We start from the raw sequence: 24566 nt of genomic DNA on the forward strand, positions 1-24566 counted from the left end.
AGAAAGGGCAGCCACGCCTCAGCCCCTGTGTCACCGCTGTCCTTGCCTGACAGTGGCTCAGACGAGAGAGGCCGTCCTTAACAACGTCAGCGCAGTACTCGGGCAAAGAAGTTTTGGGGAGGTGTGGATGCGACAGGAACTGTGTTTTGTTGCCAGAGTTCAGGAGGAAACACCCTGAAACATTGTCTGAGCCTGATAGGGACGAGCAGGGACCTGAGGCCCTGTTGCCTGATTGGGAATTTACCAGATCTTGGTTTAGGCAGCCGTGTTGGATTTGAATCCCCAGAATAAGTGGCCACGAGACAGGATTACTGAGTGAACTCCGTAACCTGAAGGGGAGCTATTTCATATTTAAAAATCATCAAGCACCAAATTAAAAAACAAAACCAAAACGAGAATGAAACTATTTTATGACCCCCTTAAGAATTTTTTGTCATGTTCTTTTGCAGCTCTTTCTTGCTGGATTAAATGAACAAGAAGAGCTGTCTGTCTCTCAGTGGCTTTTACAGTTTGAGTCTTGGCGGCAGCTTCCTTAGGGCGATCCTGGGCAGGGCATCTCCTCTTGCAGGCTCAGAGGCAGTTTAGCAAGGTCCAGAAAGCAGCCATCCCCTGTACATCAGTACAGATCGGACAGATCACCCAGAAGCCTGGCGTCTCAGGAAGTCGACAAGGTGGTCCCAGGAAATGCTGTGCTCTCCGTAGCCCAGTGAAGGATGGTTGCGGAAAGTTACCTCAGACCACCGTTTATATTTTCATTAAGTACTTGGATGACTCGCCGGGGCCGCCTCCATGGACCCCTGTCACCCAAGACTGCAAAGCGAGAAAAGCCCCGGGACCTCTCTCTGGACCCTGAGTTTTCTTTTCTCTGAAGGTGCCAAATCCTAACAGATTCAGAGAGGAGTTAAAACAGTGCGAAGTGCACGCCTGAAACAAGGCACCTTGGCCCGATCCTGGTGTGCGAAGCCCTGCAGCCTGGAGCTGCTTGCCTCGGCCCGTCTCCCGCCCACGCTGAGTGCAGCCCCCAGGCTTGGCAGAGAAGTGACTTTGGAAGGGAGTTATTGTAGGAATTCCCTGAGGGCCTAGCAGTTAAGGATCTGACATTGTCACTGCAACTGCTAGGGTCACTGCTGTGGCCCGTGTCCAATCCATGGCCCGGGAACTTTCGTATGTTGTGGGTGCAGCCAAAAAATTTGTTTTTAGAAAGTGAGTAATTGTAGATGCTGGCGTGTTGGACAGGCCTCACTAGAATGGATATATTTTTCAAATTTTTATTATTTATTTTCTTGGCTGCACCCACGTCATATGGAAATTCCTTGGCCAGGGATCAAATCTGAGTGGCAGCTTCACTCTTAGCCACAGTTGTGGCATTGCCAGATCCTTAACCTACTGTGCCCCAGTGGGAACTCCTGGATCCATTTTTACTCCTGGACCAAACTACTTACATATTTACAAGTAGCTTAGTCAGGACTTAATCCTCCCCCCCCCCCCTTTAAATCTAAACTCTTGCTCCTGAAACCAGGTGAACAAGTATGGGCTTAGCAGGCTGCCAGCCTGAGTGCAAATCTCAGCTCTTAGGAGTGGCATTGAGTAAGCTCCCCTCCTCACTGGTACAGTCCAGGACGCCTCTCATTTCCCACACTTAGGCTCCTCCCTGGCCGTCGTAGAGGAGGCTCTGGGGAGATGGGATAATTGCTCATGGTCTTCTTCCATGACCATTCCCCAGGTCCCTCTGCTCAAGTATTTTTGACATTCTGAAAATGATCCTTTTTAGAAATATTTCAGGTCTGCTGGGAAAAGCATTCTTACATGAACTAGTCTATTTGCAAATGAACCACTTTGGGCACGTGGGCCTTATTAACCTTACGCTTTCATGAGGTTTGCTTAAAAAGTCAGGGAATTGTGACTGTTGCCAGTGTCATCTGAAAGCTGTAGCCCCCATTCGTCCTGAGGCCTCTTTTGGTCTCCGCTATTGAGTGGTAACAGCTCCATTGCCCAAGGGCTTCTCATTTCCTCTTTGTATTAAGGAGCCAGAGTCAGTGCCTGGAACAGCATTTTAGAAGCCTTTCAACCAGCCTGGAAGAGTACATTAGATGGAGCCTGTTGGATTCCAGGTGGAATCTTTTTAATATAGATCTTTTCTTTCTGCCTAAAAAAAAAAAGAAAGAAAGAAAGAAAGAAAAATCCAGTACCCTAAGTCTCATTTGAGGTGACTAATTACGTGGGGCCTGTGGGTGTGTCGTTTCTGGGAATTTTTAAACCCCCAGAAAGCTGAATGAGGATCCCAAATGAAGAGTTTGTGCCCTCCCTATAATAGTTAACCATACTGTGCTGTCCTGTCACCGCCAGGTTACTGTCCCTAAAATGCGTCACAGTGTTTAGTGTACATGCGGCCACACTGTCTCGTGTCGGGGAACGCTGCCTGGCTCCAGCCCATTCTTACAGGCCATTTGCTCGTTAGCTCACGCTCCCCTTCCTTGCACCCACATCACGATTCTTCTCTAGAAAACAACCAGGGCTCACAGAGGAATGAAGGGCTACCTCGTGACAATAGATGAGACTTCCTCTTGGCTTGCAGAGTAATGGCTTGTGGATGGACACCTACCACTTCTAAGACCAGATGGGTTAAGGCTCCAAATTGACAATGTAGCATATGTATTTACAAATTATGATCAACAATCCAGGTGCTTCAGTTAAATGCCTGCATTTACCTGCCATGCCCTGAGTCCAGCTGTGCTGGATTTAGGAGGCTCCACGCATGGGACAACTTTGGGGCTCAGGTGGGACATCAGTGGTCAGAAATGCCTGAACATAGACCGAGACTGGCTTACAGAAGAGTGATTGGATAAAAATCGCTAGAGGAAAGCGAATTTCGCAAGAGTCATCTGATGAATGACCTAGTCTCTATGCCCGAGAGTTTGTGTACATTGACAAGAGTTACAGAGTTTTAAATTGCACTTTTTCAGTTCACGCTTTGTACTCTCACTTTTTAATTGTCCCCTGACTCTCCTTGTAGATTGGAACCACAGAGCTTGCCATGAGCCCAAAAGTTACCAGTGAGCGAAGAGCGAGTGACATGACAAAAAGGCAGGGGCCCAGGGTCACATGACAGTACACCTTGGTTTTCAGACTCCATGTTACAGGGTCTTTCACCAGTTCCTTTTGCCTCCTTGTTAATATGTCACTTCCCTCCTGAGTTGAGTCACTTTCGCGGCCCCCTTTTTAACTTCTGGCAATAAAATAGACTATTGCTCCCTTGGCTGGTCATCATTTTGAAGATACCAGTTGGGGCTGCACTCTAATAAGTCTCATTTTCCAGGAGGTCTTCCATTTCCCACATCAGGCTTCTCTTTAGCAGTTTGTAGGGATGCCTCTGGGGAAAAAGGATAATTGCTCATGATCTTCCACATCTATTACCCCGGTCCCTCTGCTCAGGTATTTCTGACATTCTAAATGATCACTTGTAGGAATAATTCAAATCTGTTAGGAAAAACAGGGTAGTTCTCCTTGAGTTGCTAAGTTTCTGCCTGCCTCCCGTAGATGAAGGTTTGCAGATCCCACACTGCTGTGTCTGAATTAAATTTCCAAAATCCAGTTAAAACTGTCCAGGGAAAACAACAACAACAAAAAAAACTTTCATTCGTTTCAAGCAAGAACTTTGACCCTGGAGCTGAACCCAACCTTAAAAGTTGCTCTTCTCCCACATTTTTTGTGGTCTTTACTAACTTATTTACCTCCTGTTCTTTCTTTCTTTATTTTTTAAAATTCTGGTGTCAAGGCATCTATTTTGAGCCCCTGCAGCTAGTGCTGCAGTCGGTGCTTGTTTTCCTGGTAGGATTTTGGACCATGAGCTCAATGCCCTTCGCCATCCTTTTACTTCCTACAGACGCTGATTCATGTAATTGTGGGCATGATGTAATGCACAGTCCCTGCAAATTACCAGTGGCCCGACTAGGATGTGCTCTGCAGCTGTAGGTTCCCATTCCTCAAAGTCCCCATCAGTCATATCTTGTCCTCTCCCTCAGAAATCGAGGAGATGGAAAAGTAAGCGGGAGGGCTCGGACGCTGGCAATCGACCCATCAAGGCTGCTGGGAAAGTGATCATTCAGGATATCGCCTGCCTTCTTCCTGTTCACAAGTCCCTGGGAGAACTGTACATGTAAGTTCAGCATCTCAACCATGCCGGAGTATCAAAGTTGGTTGGTTGGTTGGTTGGTTGATTTTCTAAGGTATCGGACTCCTTTCTTCAAAAGCAGTTTTAGGAGAAGCCCAGTGCCTTTGCTGTCTTTGGCTGCGAAGCAAATGACCACAGCCCTTGCCATTTAAACACACCTGTATTATCTTGCAGTTTCCGTGGGTCAGGAGTCTGGGCTTGACTTATCTGGGTCCTTGCTCAGGTCCCCCCAGGCTGAAATCATGAAGTCAGTCAGGTGGGGGCGGGGGAGTCTTAGCCAATGCTCAGGGTCCTCCTGCAGGCGCCTTCAGGTTGTTAGTAGAAGTCAGTTCCTTGCAGCCCGAGACATCAGGGAAGTTCAACTTCTCCCAGACCAGCCAGTGTCACTGATGCTTCATCTTCTTGCTGAGACCTCATCTGATTAGGGCAGGCCCACCCAGGAGCATCTCCCTTTTGACAGTCATGGGAGTGATAATGCCTCAGTATTCACTGGTCTCTCAGGTTCAAGGGAGGGTTTATACGAGGCATGCACAGCAGGGGGCAGAAATCTTGAGCGCAGTCTCAGAAGTCTGCCTCCTACATGTAAAACAGTTAAAAGCAGAGCCACTTTAGTTGAAGGGAGTTGGGAGGTGAGCGATAGGCATACAGAGGCTGCTGACCTGTGGTTTCCCCTTCCAGAACTTGAATATGTTACAAAAATAGTTATTTTTTTGTTGTGGTATGTACATAGCGTATACCCTTTGTGTTAGAAACTACAGTCAGTATTATAGCCATCTAAATCCATTTTTATACAGCCCTTAAGCCTGGGAAACTCCCCAGAAAAGCTGACTGGCAAATTGGTCTTTGAGTCTAGCCTCCTGTCCTGACTACAAAGAAGTGAGCAATTTGACCTTCCCCAGGTCTGAACTCACAGCTTAAGGTCAGCTGTAGATAAGCTTTTTCTCCACATTACATAGAAAGGGAGCTTAAGGCCAGTCCAAATAAAACTTGCTTTTTTTTGTCTTTTTGCCTTTTTCTAGGGCCGCTCCCATGGCATATGGAGGTTCCCAGGCTAACGGTCAAATCGGAGCTGTAGCCGCTGGCCTACACCAGAGCCACAGCAACGCGGGATCCGAGCCTCCTCTGCGACCTACACCACAGCTCACGGCAACGCCAGATCCTTAACCCACTGAGCAAGGCCAGGGATTGAACCTGCATGCAACCTCATGGTTCCTAGTCGGATTCGTTAACCACTGCACCACGACGGGAGCTCCCCAAATAAAACATTTTGAGTGACAACCAAAGAGTCAGTTTTTAGTTTATTAAACTAAGCTATTATTAAAATTATTATTATTTAATTTATATTGAAATGTATTTATTTAAATTATTGTTTAAATTATTTAGTTAAACCAGAAGGAGTTACTGGAGAAAGGCAGACTAGGAGGAAACTATTAAATTGTTTTTTAATTTCAGATTGAATGTGAATGATATTCAAGAAACGTGTCAGAAGAACGCCACTTCTGCCTTGCTTGTCGGAAGGAAGGATCTTGTCCAGGTATTTTCCATCCCTTTTGTTGGCTGTCTGGATTTTTCTTTTGGGGCAGGTTCTTTTTGCTTTATAGTTGTGGTTTAGTAAAATTTCAGGGTGTGCCTCCTATTCTGTAATTCCTTTCCCATTTTCTTTGCCAAACTATAGGACGAGAGCAGCTTTCTAAATCCTTCAGATGTTTTTCTTATTAGTGCTTTGTTGAGAAGATCCTTAAGCATTTATTAAGTTTTTATAACATCCCTTTTCTATTCTAGTGCCATGATGATTGCAATGTACCTAAATTTGGATATCTATATCCTTGCCATTTGTGCCGATTTGGTTTTTTTAAAAACTTTTATTTAGTTAGGTTTTTTTGGGTTTTTTTTTGGTCTTTTTGCCATTTCTTGGGCCGCTCCCATGGCATATGGAGGTTCCCAGGCTAGGGGTCGAATTGGAGCTGCAGCCGCCAGCCTGCACCAGAGCCACAGCAACGTGGGATCCAAGCTGTGTCTGCAACCTGCACCACAGCTCACGGCAGTGTTGGATCCTCAACCCACTGAGCAAGGCCAGGGATCGAACCCGCAACCTCATGGTTCCTAGTCAGATTCGTTAACCACTGTGCCATGACCTAGTTAATTTGTTTTTGTCTGCATCTGCGGCATGTGGACGTTCTTGGGCCGGGGATTGAACCAGTGCCACAGCAGTGACAGTGCCAAATCCTTAACCACTAGGCCAACCAGATAACTGCATGTTTTTTACTTTGAAAAATGCTTCATTTCATAAAAGCTTTACCAAGGCATCCCTTAAGATGGAGACATGTTCACTTTTAAAATGTGATGTAATATTGTAAAAATTTAAATTTCCCTCATCTTTGCGGGAACACATTAGTGCACTAAAGCAGGTTGCTCCTATATTGGTTTTTTAGACAGCTTCATGAGATTGTAGCTCATAGACCATGCAGTTCACCCATTTAAGGTGTGTCATTCAATGGTTGTTAGTATATTCACAGACTTTTGCAATCATCACCACAAGCATGGGACATTTCCATTACTCGCTGAAGGCATCCCACACGCCTTAGCTGTCACTGCTCAGTCCTCTCTTGCCTGACCCAGCCCTCTCCAGCTATTAATCTCTATCTGTCTCTATCGCACCCTTTATTCTTTAGTGTGAGGGTTGGATTGAGGATTGGAAACCACTAGCTATTGTTGTTTCTGGTGTTTTTCCTTATAACCCTCCAAAGTTAAGGCCTTCCCTTGATTTTTATCTCCCTGAAAAAAAAATCCCAAGATTTCCATGCATGTATATATAAATAACCTGGTCACTTTGCTATACAGCAGAAATTGGCACAACTATACTTTAATACAAAAAAAATTTTTTTAAAGATTTCCTGGAGGAAGCTTCCACGTACATCTCATTGGCCAAAATTGAATCATGTGGCCACTCCTAACTGCAAGGGAGTCTGGGAAGGTGAGCCCTTTTAATTGGGCATCATACTGCCTTGAGCAAAATTAGGGTTCTGTGGGTAAAAAGGAGAGTGATGAATATTGGAGAGGCCACTCGCAGCATCTTCTAACTGCGTCCAGAATGCTGTCGTTGTACACTTGTGAGCTCTTGCAATGCAGATAGTCTTTTCAGTTCTTTACCATCAAGAGCCCAGACTAAGAACACTAGCGGTCATTCAGAATGCAAATGTTTACAAGACCCCATTACACATCCTTGGCAAGCTTCCAAAAAAAAGAGACAAGAAAAATCCCAGGATTTCCTTTTGTCTCCTAGTAAACACTGTCAAGTCCTATGCCCCAAATCCTTTAGGTGAAACTTAGTCATGGGCTATTTCTCTAAGAACCCAGCTACCCCAAATTCTGTGAACCCTAAGAAAGCAAAACGAAGTGGGGGAACTAGTGGGGAGTTTCTCACAGGAGGCCCAGGTCCAAGGAGTATAACCCTGGGCTGAGTATTTCAGACTCTCTCAGCCTCTAGGTAGAATGAGATGCGCAAAAGGAGTTACCTCGTAGTGTTTGAGGAGGAGATTAGTTCCCATTCTGAAAATACATTCTCTGAGAAAAATTACTGCCTAAAGTAGGTTTTTTTTTTCCCTTTTTTCTTCACGTTATCCATACTTTTCTGGCAGAGTTGATTTGGAAGGTCAGGCTGGTCCGAGTGAAGTGAAAAGACCCCTCCCTGGCGTTCAGACACACCTGGGTTTACATCTGGGCTCTGTCCCTTTTGTATTGTGTGATCCTAGGCAGCCACCTCATCATTCTGAACTTTAATTTCCTCAACTGTAGAGTAAGAACAACACCTCGCAGGTACTTATGAGACATATGTAAAAATTGCCATGTCTTTATCTGGTGGATGGTAAATACCCAATATGTGCTAAGTTACTGCTGCTGCTCCTGCAGGGAGTCATTACTATGGTGTGGTATTGCTTAAAGGAATGGAAATGACATCTGTGTACATGCTGGGAGAGCTTTTTTTCATTCTTCACGCACATGTTGAAAATAACGTGTCTGCCACATATAGACTCCTGTATGTCTTCCGCGGAGAGATGCAGAAATAAACCTAAGTGTCAGCCATTTCTGTTGAAGACGTAGGAAATGCATATTGTAAGGGAGGGAATAGTGGACCCCAGTTGTCAGCCAGGGCAGTGCAGATCCTTTCCTAAACCAGAAACCCGTTAACTGCTTTCAGCAACCATCCCAGTGGGCCATTGCTCATAGAAATGAATATTTCTCATTTGAACCCATACTTTCAGGCATTATTTAAGTATATTGGTGCCACATGATTTAATTGATTTTTTTTTGCATATCTGATATGTTTCATACCTGTTTTTTTTTTTCTTTTTCTTTTTTTTTTATCTTTTTAGAGTGGCACCCAAGGCATATGGAAGTTCCCAGGTTAGGGGTCGAATTGGAACTGCAGCTGCTGATCTGCGCCACAGCCAGAGCAATGCAGGATCTGAGCTGCATCTGTGACCTACATATACAGCTCATGGCAACTCCGGGTCCTTAACCCACTGAATGGGGCCAGGGATCGAACTTGTGTCCTCATGGATACTAGTTGGGTTCATTACCGCTGAGTCACAACAGGAACTCTGTTTTTTGATATTTTTATTTGCTTGTTCTTTTTTCCTTTTTTTTATACTTCTTGATTAAAAGTCTGTATCTTCTTCCTCTCGAATTTCTCTGAGTAGAGTATAGTTTAGTGGGCATACAGTGATGTATTGCTAAGAAAGATTTCCCCAAAATAGTATTTCATTTTTAAAGGTCTGGAGGCGAGGGGGCTCTGTTGATGGCATGATGTATTTCTTTTTTTTTTTTGTCTTTTTGCTATTTCTTGGGCCGCTCCCGCGGCATATGGAGGTTCCCAGGGTAGGGGTTGAATCGGAGCTGTAGCCACCGGCTTATGCCAGAGCCACAGCAACGCGGGATCCGAGCCGCGTCTGCAACCTACACCACAGCTCACGGCAACGCCGGATCGTTAACCCACTGAGCAAGGGCAGGGACCGAACCCGCAACCTCATGGTTCCTAGTCGGATTCGTTAACCACTGCGCCACGACGGGAACTCCGGCATGATGTATTTCTATTTAGCGTGTGCTAAATCTTAAATTTAATAGACACTTCATGGATATTAGTTTCTGCTTGATGACTCTGAGCTTTCAGATTTGGAGATATTCCTCAGACTTGAGGTCAACAAAAAGAAAGCTGAGTCTATTTTTCTTTAGCTTCAGAAGGTATCCTGAAACTTTTATAATGGAAGCCACGAGCAGAGGACAGGTCTTAAGTGTGATACCAAATGTGTATTTTTTTTCCTCCCTGACAATTCACTAATGAAGCAGTGGAAAAAGTCACATGAGTTAGTGGTTAAATAGACAGCCTGGTGAAATTATTGCCAGTGTCATTTCTCTGAAGTTTGTTTCATAAAAGTTTTTTTTTTTTTTTTTTCTGATGGCTGCACATGTGGTATATTGGAAGCTCCATGGCCGGGATTGATTCCAACCACAGCTGCATCCTACACTGCAGATGCAGCAACACCAGATCCTTTAATGCACTGCTCCAGGCTGAGGATCAAACCTGTGCCTCTGCAGCGACCCAAGCCGTTGCAGTTGGATTCTTAATCCACTGTGCCACAGTGGGGACTCCCATAAAACTTTTAAAGGCTAGTGTTTCTCAAATATGCATACGAGTCCCCTGAGAATCTGGCTAAAATGCAGATTCTGATTGAGCAGGTCTGGCACGGGGCCTCTGTTTCTGCCTTTTAGTAAGCTGGCTTTGGCCATCCCCAGAGGAGCAGGGCTTTGGGCTGCGTGTGGAGGGGAGGGGGGGTTCGCTCCCATCCTGCTTCTGTGCTCCCCAGTCTGAGTGTGGGTGTTTCTCTTTGTTCTGTCCAGGTTTGGTCACTGGCTACAGTAGCTACGGATCTTTGCCTTGGTCCGAAGTCTGACCCAGATTTGGAAACACCCTGGGCTCGACATCCGTTTGGGCGACAGCTGCTGGAGTCCCTGTAGGTTTTGAGAGCAAAAAGTGAGGAGAAAGAGTGAAGTCTGTTTTAGGTCTGTGAACACTCTCAGCGACACCGTCTGAGAGGAGGGTGCAGAGGCCTGAGGCCTGAGCAGGGGAAGTGAGGCCTCTCCTCTGGTGCCTCAGTGCTCGCCGGGAGAGCTCCCTTCTCACAGCGGAAGGAACCATTCAGTACTTACCCTGTATGACAGGGACTTGAGACTCTTGTCCTTGAGAGAGTCATGCTTCAGCCCAGAAGGCACGTCCGTCTCAGCGCAGGAGGTGGGCTCTTGAGGTGGGAGGTTTCTCGGGTGCTGTGTGTCTCGCCCCTGAGAGCAGGTTAGAGACGTGCACGCCGGCCTTTGTGCTTTCCGAAGGCCCCGATGCATCCACCCTCCTGGGCAGTTCCTAAAAACACGGAGTTTGCGTTTGATTTATTGCACTGACGTATGGCACACTGGAAATACCATGTGCAGAATGGTTTCCCACCTGGAAAACCACATGCGCCTCCGTGGCAGGGAGACCTGGGTCCTGACAGGGAGACGGAGACGCTCCGGGCCTTCCGGTGGAGGTTCCCTCTCCTTGCCTGTTGAGGCCAGACCTGGGCGCGTGATCAGGCTTCCCGTCCTCACAAGCAGGTCTGCTAGTGCTTGTTCTGCCTGCCTCCTTTGGGGGCTCCAAAGATGGTGTGAGAACAGCTTTGAAAGATGAGACGCTGCTTAGTAGGAAAGCATCCGTGTTCATCCAGCGTGGAGGCCGCGCCTCGTGGTCTAGCCCAGTGGTCCTGAAAGGCACAAAGGGGTGCAAGTACCTAGAAGGCAGCCCTCTCCCCTGCTGTTCTGATTCAGTAGCTCACGCTGCCACCTTCCGAGTCTGCGACACACTCCCCGCCCCATGGTGGCACCGTGCTCGCTGAGCACCTGCACGGGGCCTCCGGTTGCGTGAGCGGAGGGAGTAGGACCCCCCTCCCCACCCCTGAAAGCAGCGTGATGCCTCCCGCATCGGGGAGGCCGAGAGTGCGTGTGGCCTCCCTCGGATGGGAGTTGAGTCTTCTTAGTTCTCGGAGAAGCTCCCTTCAGGTCTGAGCCCACCAGGAAGTGTCAGGTTGGTTCTGTGGGTCATTTGACGACAGATTTAGCCAGACTCAGAGTCAGCCAAGCCCTGGATATGCGGGAGGCCCTGGGTCCTGAGCGGGTGTTTGAGGCGGAATTGAGAAATCTCCCTTCCCTACCCGATAGCAACACCCGCTCGTGACTCTCCCGTTCTCCAGGTTGGCTCATTACTGCCGGCTCCGGGACGTGCAGACACTGGCCATGCTGTGCAGCGTGTTTGAAGCCCAGTCCCGGCCGCAGGGGGTGCCAAACCCCTTTGGGCCTTTTCCCAGCCGCTCCTCTAACCTTGTGGTGTCTCACAGCCGATACGTAAGCTGGGGTTTCCTGGTCTGCCTCTGACTTTGCCCGGAGGTCAGCCGTCCCAGGGATGGGTTCTCATGCTGCTCCCGTTTGCTCTGCAGCCCAGCTTTACTTCCTCTGGTTCCTGCTCAAGCATGTCCGACCCAGGGTTCAACACCAGTGGCTGGAACATAGGTTGGTACGGAGCTGCCGGGCGTGCTGAATGCGGTGTGTGACTTAAGGGGTTATCTGTAGTTGATAAACAGTCTCCTGATTTCCCCTGGTTTCTCATCTTCCTTTAAACTGAGTTCATCGGAAATGCTGTAGTCAGCAAGGCCTGGACTCGTGTGTTTGAACAGGCTGGTTTCTGGTACGACATTGTGCCCGACCTTGAGAAACTGACACTGGGACTTCCCAGTGTCCAGCCCAAACCCTAACCCGTATCCTTTCTCCTGCCTGTGGCCCTGCGGGATCACCTGCCACGTCTGTTACCTCCCTCGTCCCGTGCACCTCCTTCAAGGTCGCGGAATAAACTGAGCCTGATTCCAGCTGGCCCCAGAGATAACATAGGCATATTTGTGTTTTCTGGATTTTTAAATTTTCTTTTTAAAAAGGATCTTAATTTTCTTGATTATAAAAGTACCAGATGCCCAGTGAAGGAAAACAAACAAAAAGTATTAGTGGAGAAAATAGTAACCGTTGATGATTACCTAAAAATAACATCTGCTAATGTTCCAGAACATTTTCTTCCCATCTTTGTGTGTGCGGGATCATGGTGTATTTGTGATCTATTCCATTTTTTATCGTGAGCATTTTCTCATGTCATGTAAAGAGGTTTTGTAAGTAATGCCTGCCATCAGTGAGGTCCTAGTGTATAGCACAGGGAACTATATCTAGTTTCTTGGGATAGACTCTGATGGAAGGTAGTATAAGAATGAACACACATGGAGTTCCTGTTGTGGCGCAGTGGTTAACGAATCCGACTAGGAACCATGAGGTTGCGAGTTCGGTCCCTGCCCTTGCTCAGTGGGTTAAGGATCCGGCGTTGCCGTGAGCTGTGGTGTAGGTTGCAGACGCGGCTCGGATCCTGCGTTGCTGTGGCTCTGGTGTAGGCCGGTGGCTACAGCTCCGATTCGACCCCTAGCCTGGGAACCTCCATATGCCGCGGGAGCAGCCCAAGAAATAGCAACAACAACAAAGACAAAAAAAAAAAGAATGAACACACACACACACACATTGCTGTACACTTTGCTATACAGCAGAAATTGGCACATTGTAAATCAACTATGATTGTTTAATGATTTTTATTTTTTCCGTTATAGTTGATTTACAGTGTTCTGTCACTTTTCTCCTGTACAGCAAATTGATCCAGTCACACACATATATATACACATTCTTATAATTTTTTTTAAAAAGGGAAGAAAATAAGTAATGCTTGCCTAATCTTGTCACTCTATTATAATTTGGTTAATCGTTCCGTGTGTACTTAATTATCAGGTTACCGTACTAGTAGATACCTAGACGCAAAGGGAAGGCTGGGAAAGTGTTCGCTATAGTTCACATTTCTCAGGATCTGTAACTTGGCTTGTTTTTCTTCCCGACAATAAATTGGACACACGCTGTGTTATGCGAGTTTTCAGGTACTTCCCATGCCGTCTCTGATTTCCATCTTCCCTTCCCATTTGATTTTCTTCAGCGGGCAGAGAGACAGAACACATGTCTTCCCCTTGGGGAGAGTCTTCACCAGAAGAAATCCGCTTTGGGAGTCTGACCTACAGCGATCCTCGGGAGCGCGAACGTGACCAGCACGATAAAAATAAAAGGTAACGAGCGCCCTTCCCAGGCGGGAGCTGCAGGTGCGTGAGGCTTAGATTCTCCGAAATCAGGGCGCCCGCTTTAAGAAAGGTATATTAAGGGCCGTCGGGCATTGAAGGTGTTTTCTCTTAAAGGAGCTGACAGGAAGTCTCTTGAATTTGATTCAGGCTTCTGGACCCGGCTAACACCCAGCAGTTTGATGACTTTAAGAAGTGCTATGGAGAAATCCTCTACCGCTGGGGTCTGAGAGAGAAACGAGCTGAAGTGCTGAAGTTTGTCTCCTGCCCTCCTGATCCTCACAAAGGGATCGGTGAATATGAGTCTCTTTCTTTTCCCGTCCCTCTCCTGAAGGTCCTGGAAGTTGATGTGTTCATCACATGATACTTGGCCTGACGTCCCAGCTTCTCATGTCTCAAGCATCTTGAGTCTGTTTTAAGCTTCTGAAAACTCTGGTGTTTCCTGAGAAGATTACGCTTCTATTGTAAGGGAAGAGGTTTTAGAGACAGTACTCGGAGATAGATTGGAAGTAGGGATATTTATTCAGTTATCAATATTTATCACACTCCCCTTAGTCACCGGTACACTCCTTCCCGTCATGGAACTCACAGACCAGTGGGGGAGAAAAAGAATTACAAATTGTAGTCAGTATCTATGAGCCAGCAAAGAGGATGTTGGGGTAGGGACCAGGGTGGGGGTGGGGGGAACATTTGGAAGAAGCGTTGAGGTGAATTGGGAAGGCCTCTTTGGGGCGCTCAGGTGTGAAGGGTGGGATGGAGCCATCTGTGCAGCAGGAAGGGCCTCCCATGCAGAGGGAGCAGGCCCAGGGGAGAAATGACTTGTTCATGTGAACACGTGAAGGAAACCGGTGGTGGCCAGAAGACAGCGAGTGACAAGAGAGGCATCAGTTAGACTGTAGGACAGTCAGGGACTCAAAAGTCACGGTTAAGAATTTGGATTATGTATTCTGAGTCCATTGGTAAGCTTCGAAGGACGTTAAGAAGTGAGTGATAAGCTCTGGTTTCCATTGTAAGAGGATCACTTTGGCCATTAGAGGAAGAAAGGGTTAGCGGAGGGCGGATGTAGAGGTAGGAAGGCAGTTTGAAGACGGTTAGAGAGTCAGAGAGAGATGGGCCGTCTAGCCTCAGGCGACATCAGTGGAGATGGAGAGAGAAGGACGGAGTTCAGGTGAGTTTTAGCGGTGGCTCAGTATCACTTACTCTCAGGTTGGTTGTGGGCTTGAGGAAAAGAGATGAAACTCCCTTGATTCCTAAGTTCCCAGCTTAAGCAGCTGGGGAGATGGTGGTGCCATATTGTAAGGGAAAAAAGATTGAGGGGTTCGCGTTGTGGCCCAGCAGAACCAAAGCTGACTAGCATCCATGAGGATGAATATCCGTGATGAAGTGAGTTCCATCCCTGGCCTTGCTCAGTGGGTTAAGGATCCGGCATGGCCGTGAGCTGCGGTGTAGGTCTCAGACGCAGCCTGGATCCCGCATTGCTGTGGCTGTGGTGTAGGCTGGCAGCTACAGCTCCAGTTCGACGCCTAGCCTGGGAACTTCCATGTGCTCCAGGGGTGGCCCTAAGAAGCCAAAAAAGAAAAGATTGGAAGAAAATTGAAAACTCAGTGTGGGACAGTTGGAAATGGTGGCGAGGTTGAGACTGTAGAAATCCTGTAGGCAATTGGATGTGCGTCTGGAGCTTAATTAAAGGAGCTTTTAGGGCTAAGACTAGGAATTCGGGAATCTTCAGCACATGGTGCTGTTCACGCTGTGAGAATGAATGCCTTTACCTGGGAGCGGGGGTGGGGCGGAAGAGTATGGGGGGAGCAGGCGGAGAGACCCACTCCCTCTGGGCCAAGAGAGAAACCAGGACGTGGAGCTTCAGTCTTGGAGGAAGAACCGGAAACAGACTTGGAAAGAGATAGCAATGCGTTTTGAGGAAAAGCAAGACTGTGTTATCAAAGAAGCTGAGAGAAAGAGTTTTAAGGTTTCTAAAGAGTGACAGGGAAGATACATAGAAAGAGTGGCCTGAAGATGCATTAATTTCCGCTCTCCTCCAGACCCCACTGAAGTGCCTGTACAGAGCTTTTCTTTTTTCTTTTTTAGGGCTGCACCTGCAGCATATGGAGGTTCCCAGGCTAGGGGCTGAGTTGGAGCCACAGCCACAGCAGCACCAGATCCGAGCCACATCTGTGACCCACCCCACAGCTCACGGCAACGCCAGATCATTGACCCACTGAGCGAGGCCTGGGGTGGAACCCGCGTCCTCCTCGATCCTAGTCAGGTTCGTTAACCGCTGAGCCACAAAGGTAACTCAATGACTTCCTTTCTTTCTTGCATATTTTGTTTTTAAAAGAATTAGCCGTGGGTTTTTTGGTTTGTTTGTTTGTTCTTAGCTACATATAGAATGCTAATTCATCTCCAAACATCTGAATCTTCTATAAATACACTGAATACTGAAATACACTAGATAATTTCTTGATCTTTTCTTCTTGGAGACAATGCCCTGAAGCTCCAACCTGGACCGGTCCATCTCTGGGTCTGTCAGGTGCCTCTCCCCTCATTACCATCCCGCAGCCCTGGTTCCCCGGACTGAACCCACTCCTCCTCCTCAGATAGGCTGAAGGTTTACTTTCACACTTTGCGGATCATCTGGGTGCAAAATTCTCAGTTAGGATCCTAGGAGATTGAAAGAGGAGCATTTTCTTGAGGGGTAAAGCGCTGCTGCACTGTTACTGTCTAGTTCCCTGCTCCTGAGAAGCATGAGGCCATCCATATTCCTTATTCTTTTAATTTTTTTAAATTTTTCAATTCTTTTGCGTTTTAGAGATGCACCTGCGGCATACGGAGGTTCCTAAGCTAGCTGGGATCTCATCAGAGCTGTTGCTGCTCGCCTGTACCACAACCACAGCAATGTGGGCTCTGAGCCTCATCTGAGACCTACACCACGGCTCACAGCAAAGCCGTCTCCTTAACCCACTGAGCGAGGCCAGGGATCGAACCCACATCCTCATGGATCCTAGTTTGGGTTCGTTAACTGCTGAGCCGCAAAGGGAACTCCACATTCCTTATTCTTTATGTGTGACCTGTTTTCTCCCTCTAGAAGCTTCTAGGATCTTCTCTTTAACTGTGGGTCTTTCCTCATTTGTTTGCTAGCGACTTGCAGCCCCTTTATTGGGAAATGTGCTCTCCTTTTCTGGAGGATGAACTTCCAGCTCTTGGCTGGAGCAGAGGAAGAATAATAATTGCTCTGCAGACTAGGAGGGGGGACCTGGGGACCCCAGCAAAGCCATCACAAAATACTCCTGTTTCGGATCTTACCTCCGTGCCACGTGAAGACGGACCGGGTAACACTAACTCCTGAGCCATTTGGGGACTCTGTCATGTCCATTTACTGTTTTTCCGCCTCCAGCTCGGGATTCAGCTTTCTCCCTCTAAAATCAGCTGCCACGAACCTAGCTGACGCCCAGGTCCACAATTTTATTGCCAGCATTACTTCTCCTTCACAATTGCGCCTTTTCAGAAAAGCTCTGTACGGGAGTTCCTGTCATGCAGCGGAAACGAATCTGGCTGGGAACCACGACTCGGGCCAGTTCCTTAACCATGAGAGAAGGGGTTAAGGATCTGGCGTTGCCGCAGGTTGCAGACACGGCTTGGATCTGATGTTGCCGCGGCCAGCTGTGGTGTAGGCTGGCAGCTATAGCTCCAGTTGCACCCCTAGCCTGGGAACTTCCGTATGCTGTGGATTCGGCCCTAGGAAAAAAAAAGAAGAAAGAAAAGCTCTCTACAGACACTTCAGTGGGGTCTGGAGGAGCTCAGAAATCTGCGTCTTCAGGCCACTCTATATGTGTCTTTCCTGTCACTCTTTAGAAAACTTAAAACTCTTCATCGTGGTACATGGCTTGGCTTGAGTAATTTTTACCTAGAGAAATAATGGTAGAATGATACTGATCCAACCAAATGGTAACAGAACCGTGTGGGGAAGATGAGGGACAGGTGGAAGGTGAGGCCGGTTGGGGAGTGAAAGCATTTCCATCGCGGAAAGTCAGTAGTGCTTAAATGTGACCACTAAGAAGTAGCTTTATAAACATGTTGAGGAGGTAGAAAGATAAAAACAGAAGAAACAGTTAAGTAGGTTGGAAGAATTTCTTCCAGAGAGTGATGGAAGTTGGGATGGAAGGGAATGCTGGTTTTGGTAATATGATGTATAGAATAATTTGACTCTTTAAGTCATCTGACCCGTGGTTTCACTTTAAAAAAACAAACCAAAGTAATACATAGACTTAAATACTGGATAACAAGGATCATTTTAACATGGACCAGATATGGTGAGTGCACGTGAAGAAATGCAGATACAAAATCCCATTTGGGTAATGTATTTTTCAGAGTATCTTCATGCATGAAAGTGTATCTGGGAGAAGTTAATGATGGCCTGGAGCAATTTGTCTTTTAAAATTAGTTTTCAGGCAAATAAATGAATCACAGAGATATGTAACTGCTGTGACAATCCATCAGCCCGCTAGACTTTTATTGAAATCTATTACCAAGGTCTGCTGGGTTCTGTGGGCTGGACAAAGAACTGCAAGATGTGGTTTGGGAAGGGGGTGGTTCAGGAAGTCTGTAATCCAATCAGAGAGATGAAACATAAGTTTATGAAGACTTAAATGATTTTCAAGAAGATTGGGGACTTCCCAATTTGACAGACAGTGATGAGGCCGACTAGAATCCATGGGGATGTGGGTTTAATCCCTGGCCTCCCTCAGTGGGTTGGGGACCTGGCGTTGCCGTGAGTTGTGGTGTAGATTGAAGACGGGGTTTGGATCCCACATTGCTGGCTGTGGCTGTGGCCGGCAGCTGCAGCACTGATTCAACTCCTAGCCTGGGAACTTCCATATGCCATGGGCACATCCCTAAAAAGGCAAAAAAGACAAAAAAAAAAAAAAGAATAGGAGTTCTGTGGTGGTGCAGTGGGTTAAGGATTCAGCGTTGTCACTGCAGTGACTCGTCACTGCTTCGGCACAGGCTCAGTTCCTGGCCTGGGAACTTCTCTGTGCCATGGGCGTGGCCCAAAGCCAAACAAAAAGAATGAACAGCATGTCCTAGAACCATTACAAAGAATATCACAAAATGTTTAAAAGTGGGAATGGGGTGGATTGTGAAGGAGTCATAGACAAAAACATTATGTGTTTCATCCTTAAAGTTTTTCCTTTGGAAGAGTCAGACTGTCCAAACACAGGACACGGCGAGTATTGAATATGATGAGGATGTAAGCCGGTCCCATCCTGATGGAAGGACCAGCATTTTCCTCTTGGACGTAGCACATCCACCAGGGTCATCCCGTATTGGTGGCAAGATTTGAGGAATAACGTTGTTTTCATTTAGGGGATTAGATATTTATAGATATAGAAAGACTCAAGACGTCATTTATTTTGAGGGGATAATGCTCAACAGAATATCCTTTCTTCAGAAAATCTCCATATGAAAGGTGACTTTTGTTTTTGTTTTTACCACTGAGGTATGTTTTACCACGGAGTATGGGCAAGTCTATAGTACAGTCAGAGAGATGAAACATAAGATATGAAGAATTAAATGATATTCAGTCATCTGCCAGGTCAGAATGGTGGCCGAGAATGTTGCAGCCCTCACCCCCAATTCCTGCCCCAGGGGTGCAGAACTGCTCACCAAAATTTTACCCAGCCATTTTCTGTTTGGGTTTATTAATTTAATGTCTTCTTTACCTGGCTGGTTTTATTTACATACATGTGATGTGATGTTAGTTTATTATTATTTTTTTTTTACTCAGTGGATTTTATTACATTTATAGTTGTACAACAGTCATCACAACCCAGTTTTATAGCATTTCTATCCCAGACCCCCAGCCCTTCTCCCCACCCTCCAACCTGTCTCCTTGGAAACCATAAGTTTTTCAAAGTCTGTGAGTCAGTATCTGTTCTGCATAGAAGTTCATTGTATCCTTTTTTTAGATTCCACATGTAAGTGACAGCATATGATGTTAGTGTCTCACTGACCATATAATGTTAGTTGACACACTCAGCTCTTCTACATGGTTAACATAACTAGAACTATGTGATGCTAAGCCTTTGGAGTTCTCTTCTGCTTGGAGGTTTCCTAAAGCCTTGGGAATCGTAATTTGATTGTTCCATGTACCAGCACTATTTTTATTGTTCTTATTAGTTTTTCTTTTAGGAACCAAGAATGATCCATTTTGCCTCTACCAGATTTCAGCTTCAGAGGCTATGCCTGTGGTTGTCTGCCTCCTTCCCCAAGATCCCCAAGTTTGTCAGTGTTCCTATGAAAGGCACTTGACAGCTTGGTGATTTTCATCCATGCCTTAGTTTTCTTAGTACTGGTCTTTTATCTCCTTAGGTTGGTCTATTCCTAGATATTTTATTCTTTTTGATGTGATGTAAATGGAATTGTTTCCTTAATTTCTTTTTCTGATAGTTTGTTATTAGTATATAGCAGTGCAAGAGATTTCTGTATTTTAATTTTATATCCTGCAACTTTACTGAATTCTTTGATGAGCTCTAGTAGTTTTCTGATGGTGTCTTTAGGATTTTCTGTGAATGGTGCCATGTCATCTGCAGATAGTGACATTTTTGCTTCTTCCTTCCCAGTTTGGATTCCTTTTATTTCTTTTTCATGTCTGATTGCTGTGGCTAGGATTTACAGTACTATTTTGAACAAAAGTCACGGGAGTGGGCATCCTTATCTTGCTCCTGATCTGCATCTGTTGATACAGTCACATGGTTTTCTTTTTCTTTCTTTCTTTCTTTTTTTTTTTTTTTTTTTTTGTCTTTTTAGGGCCGCACCCACAGCATATAGAGGTTCCCAGACTAGGGGTCTAATTAGAGCCGTAGCCGCCGGCCTACACCAGAGCCACAGCTAAGCCAGATCTGAGCTGAGTCTGCGACCTACACCACAGCTTATGGCAACACTGAAATCTTAACCCATTGATTGAGGCCAGGGATCGAACGTGTGTTCTCATGGATGCTAGTCAGATCTGTCTCCGCTGAGCCATGATGGGAACTCTGGTCATATGATTTTTATTCTTCTGTGTGATAACGTGTTGTATCATGTTATTGATTTCCGGATATTTGGAAATCCTTGAGTCCCTGGGATAAATTCCACTTGATCATGTTGTATGATCCTTTTAATGTATTGTTGGATTAGTTTGCAAATATTTTGTTGAAGATGTTTGCATCTACGTTCCTCTGTGATATTGACCTGTAATTTTCTGTTTCTGTGATATCTTTGTCTGATTTTGGTACCAGGGTATTATTGTAAATTACAGAGTGTTGATTCCTCTGTAATTTTTTGTAATCGTTTGAGAAGGGTAAGTGTTACCTCTCCCCTGAATGTTTGGTAGAATTCACCTGTGAAGCCCTCTAGTCCTGCACTTTGGTTGGTTGGGAGTTTTAAAATTACTACTTTGATTTCATTACTGGTAATTGGCCTTTTTGATATTTCTCTTTCTTCTTGGTTCAGTCTCTGGAGACTGTACAGGTCTAAGTGATTGTGAACACATTTCGCACCCCTTGGTACTTCTGAGAGTGGGAAAAGTTAGCGTGTTCACCAGCAAGGCACAGAGTGATCACACATTCTTCCTGACTGTTAACTAGTGGTCATTTCATTATGTGTAGCAGTACGAGGCCAGAGAGAAACATTAAGATCATGCACAGTGACTTAGTGTTTTATTGTATTTTGTATCTTTGGAAATTTATATCCATTTAGAAATTGTCCACAACCCCAAAAATAATTCATTAGTTAAATGAAATATTAGTTCAAGGTCTTAGAGTTAATAAGGATACTAAAATTATGTTTAAGTGACACACTAAAAACAAACACGATTACTAATGATAGATTCAGTTTTTCAGAGAGATGATATTTTAATCATTTTACTCATAGAAATTAAGAATAATTAAGTTTACATTTACAGTTATCTCAAGTGCCAAAGAACAACCCTTTTAAAAAGACACGTTACTATATTTCAAATTCCTTGAACACACTCTTTTTACACTTCTACAGTTTTAAATGTTGAATCTTACCAAACCAATAAAGCTAGTACAGGAAATTTAAGGAATATAAACAAATCAGTTTTTAATGGGAACATAAACCAAAGGCTTTCATAATGTGCAGTAATTCGGCTCCTGCTCCTCCATCCTTAGAACTTAAGACAGAAACGGGCTTTCCTTTGGAGGCTGAGAGGCAGTGGGGTTTGGTTAGGGCACCATTCCGGGAAGATCACTGGAGCACGTGGGAGGGTGGCATCGTGGAGGGAGGGGAGGGCCTCCAGGACATCAGGGGATGATCCCGGGACTGGGCAGTCAGCGTGGGCTGCCTGGACTCAGGGCTGTGGCCGAAGCAGACTGGAACATGCAGAGGAAGCTGGGGACCAGTGGAGCTGGGCGATTCTGACCGCTTTCCCCTGCACTGCCGTGTCCTGACTCTGTCCGTCTGGGTCACTGGCAGGCAGGTAGGGAAGAGACTGTAAGACCGGCCAGCTCCCGCTGGGTGTGGACTGAGTCCATCAGTACTTTGAGCAGACGTTTGTTAACGGCCCCCTAGCTGCGCCAGGCCTCGTAGCTGTTGGGGTGGGAAGAGAACAAGATGCAGCCGCCACGATTGCAAGCTCCGGGGGTTCCGACCCAGGGCCTCAGAGGGCCAGGCGCCTGCCACACCCTCTGCCTGCGCCCTGCCCTGCGGTGCAGAAGCTCCTCTGTATAAATAAGACTGAGTGAGACTGTCGAAGGGGTTCTGCCATTGAAACAAAACGGTCTGGTAGGATCCTCCAGAATCCCAAAGAGAGTGCATCTTTCTTAGCTTACAAAGTGCAGTTCTCTTTTGCAGAAGGAAACTCATCGTGTCTCTCTTTTTGGCCATTTCCCCCCCTCCAGAGTTCGGCGTGTACTGCAGCCACTGCCGGAGTGAGGTCCGGGGCACGCAGTGTGCCATCTGCAAAGGCTTCACCTTCCAGTGCGCCATCTGCCACGTGGCCGTGCGGGGCTCATCCAATTTCTGCCTGACCTGCGGGCATGGGGGACACACCAGCCACATGATGGAATGGTTTCGGACCCAGGAGGTGTGTCCCACCGGGTGTGGGTGCCACTGCCTGCTTGAAAGCACTTTCTGAGCTTCTGGCCCTGGGGAGTTGTTGGAAATCCCAGAGGACCCCGTCACTGCCGTGACAGCTCTGCCAGGAGAGAGGCTCCAGAAGCCACCTCCAGCTAGACCAGGACATGTCCCCCTCTGTGGTGACACGGCGCCAGCTGCTCATGAGCCTTTGCCTTCTCCTTTGCGGGTGGCGGTGAGGTGGGTGGCGGTGGAGGAGGACACAGGCAGATGTGCAGCGCTGCGCAGACAGCTGGAAGTTTCCTTGGAGAAAAGCACCTGCCTCCAGAGCTGTGTTTACCTTTATGATATTAACTTTAAACCACGAAACAGCATCCTTTCTGTTGTCATCACAGAGACCAAGGTCGGCTGCAAAGGACAGTCTCCTGAACCAAAGGACAGTGGACTAATTGAGTTGACAAATGGGCCTATGACATAAGTTGGTGCATTTAATGAACGGATGGAATGTGGCCTTTTAAAATACGAAACAAATTATAAATATGTAATGTACTTAAGGATCCTTAAGATGTATTTTTTTTGTTTGTTTGTTACTTCTAGCTGCTCCCCCTTGGAGAATAAAATTCTAATAATCATTTGAAAAAATAAGGAATGAGGAAGTTGAACGACATTTTAAAGAATCTTCTTTTTTTTTTTTTTTTTTAATTCTACTTCTAATTGAAATTAACTCTTTGGGATGGGACCCAAGTCAGTGTTCAGATTTTTTTTTTCCCCCCAAAGGAAATGGTGCTTTGCTTTTGTCATCTGACAGGGGAAAATAGAATTGAACATTTAAGGTTCTTCCCAACCCTGAGAGTTTTTAAAGATAATTTATTTTAGCAAACGGGAAATGAGATTACGCGACAGCACTGCTGTGAGAGGGCCCCGTTGCTGCTGCTTAGCTTGGCTGGGCTCCAGGACACGACTTCATTCTTCCTTGGGCTCCTTCCTTGGGGGTTTGACCCGTATTTATCTGTTCACGAGTTCTTCAGAGTGATTCTCAAAGCTTCCCACTTTGTATGTGCCAGGAAAGAGAAGTCTTCTTTTTGTTATTTCGACTGAAATTATATTTCTTTCTTAGAATTTTATACTTCCAAAATGATTAGCTTAAGAAATGGAACTCCATTTCTCAAAATACGAAAGTGTACATCAACTGTGTTTAAACTACAGGGCTGGACCCATTAATAGATGGTGAAATCAACCTAGTGGATAAAGCCCAGAATTTTTTTTTTTGTTTTTTTTTGTTTTTTTGCCTTTTCTAGGGCCACTCCCACGGCATATGGAGGTTCCCAGGCTAGGAGTCGAATCAGAGCTGTAGCCGCCGGCCTAGGCCAGAGCCACAGCAACGCGGGATCCGAGCCGCGTCTGCGACCTACACCACAGCTCACGGCAACACCGGATCCTTAACCCACTGAGCAAGGCCAGGGATCGAACCCGCAACCTCATGGTTCCTAGTCAGATTCATTAACCACTGAGCCACAACGGGAACTCCATTTTATTTTATTTTTATTTTTTTGTATTTTCTACAGAATTTTTAAGAGGTGTAATAGAGGAGGTTCCTTGGTGGCTCAGCAAGTTAAGGATCTACAGCATTTTCACTGCTGTGGCTCCAGTCACCGCTGAGGCATGGGTTTGTTACCTAGCCCAGGAACATCCATGTGTCATGGGCATTGCCAAAAAAAAAAAAAAAAAAAAAAAGGAAGAAGAAAATGAAATAGAGAAGAAAAGAAATATCAGAACTTACCGGTAAGGATAAACATTGTTTTGTGTAACTTGTTTGAAGCGTACATGCACACACCTGCACATGTCTAATGGATCACAAGGTAAATTGATTTCTTACAGAAGGTTGTGGTCAGAACGTTTTTGAAGTCCTGTTCTGGTACATATACACGATGGAATATTACTCAGCCACTAAAAGGAAAGAAATAACAGCATTTGCAGCAACATGGATGGACGTAGAAATTAGCATGCTAAGTGAAGTCAGTCAGACAAGGAGACACCAATATCAAATGCTTTCACTTACACATGGAATCTAAAAGGATACAATGAACTTCTTT

At 46.0% G+C, this 24566-nt stretch overlaps 1 protein-coding gene across 13 annotated transcripts in view; it reads left to right on the forward strand.

The window, feature by feature from the left end:
* WDR59 (WD repeat domain 59) overlaps window positions 1-24566 on the forward strand; it is a 107896-nt gene that overhangs the window by 63859 nt on the left and 19471 nt on the right. For 8 of the 13 annotated variants that reach the window (XR_014805457.1, XR_014805458.1, XM_084959597.1 and 5 more), the window contains 8 exons: window positions 4023-4156; window positions 5624-5705; window positions 10070-10182; window positions 11449-11599; window positions 11692-11764; window positions 13266-13392; window positions 13552-13694; window positions 22299-22483. Coding sequence is in view for 9 of the 13 variants with exons in the window: in XM_084959597.1 (XP_084815723.1) it covers window positions 4023-4156; window positions 5624-5705; window positions 10070-10182; window positions 11449-11599; window positions 11692-11764; window positions 13266-13392; window positions 13552-13694; window positions 22299-22483 (1008 nt within the window). In the remaining 4 variants the exon portion in view is untranslated. Of the gene's footprint in view, window positions 1-4022; window positions 4157-5623; window positions 5706-10069; window positions 10183-11448; window positions 11600-11691; window positions 11765-13265; window positions 13393-13551; window positions 14916-15517; window positions 15847-22298; window positions 23116-24038; window positions 24256-24566 lie in introns of those variants that run through there. The other 5 variants (XM_084959603.1, XM_021093785.2, XM_084959600.1 and 2 more) reach the window with 3 other exon arrangements.

This window comes from Sus scrofa, chromosome 6 (assembly GCF_054392235.1).
Source record: "Sus scrofa isolate SSC_HxYL_T2T_F1_AM1 chromosome 6, Sscrofa_HxYL_maternal_Yorkshire_Landrace_v2.0, whole genome shotgun sequence".
NCBI lineage: Eukaryota > Metazoa > Chordata > Mammalia > Artiodactyla > Suidae > Sus > Sus scrofa.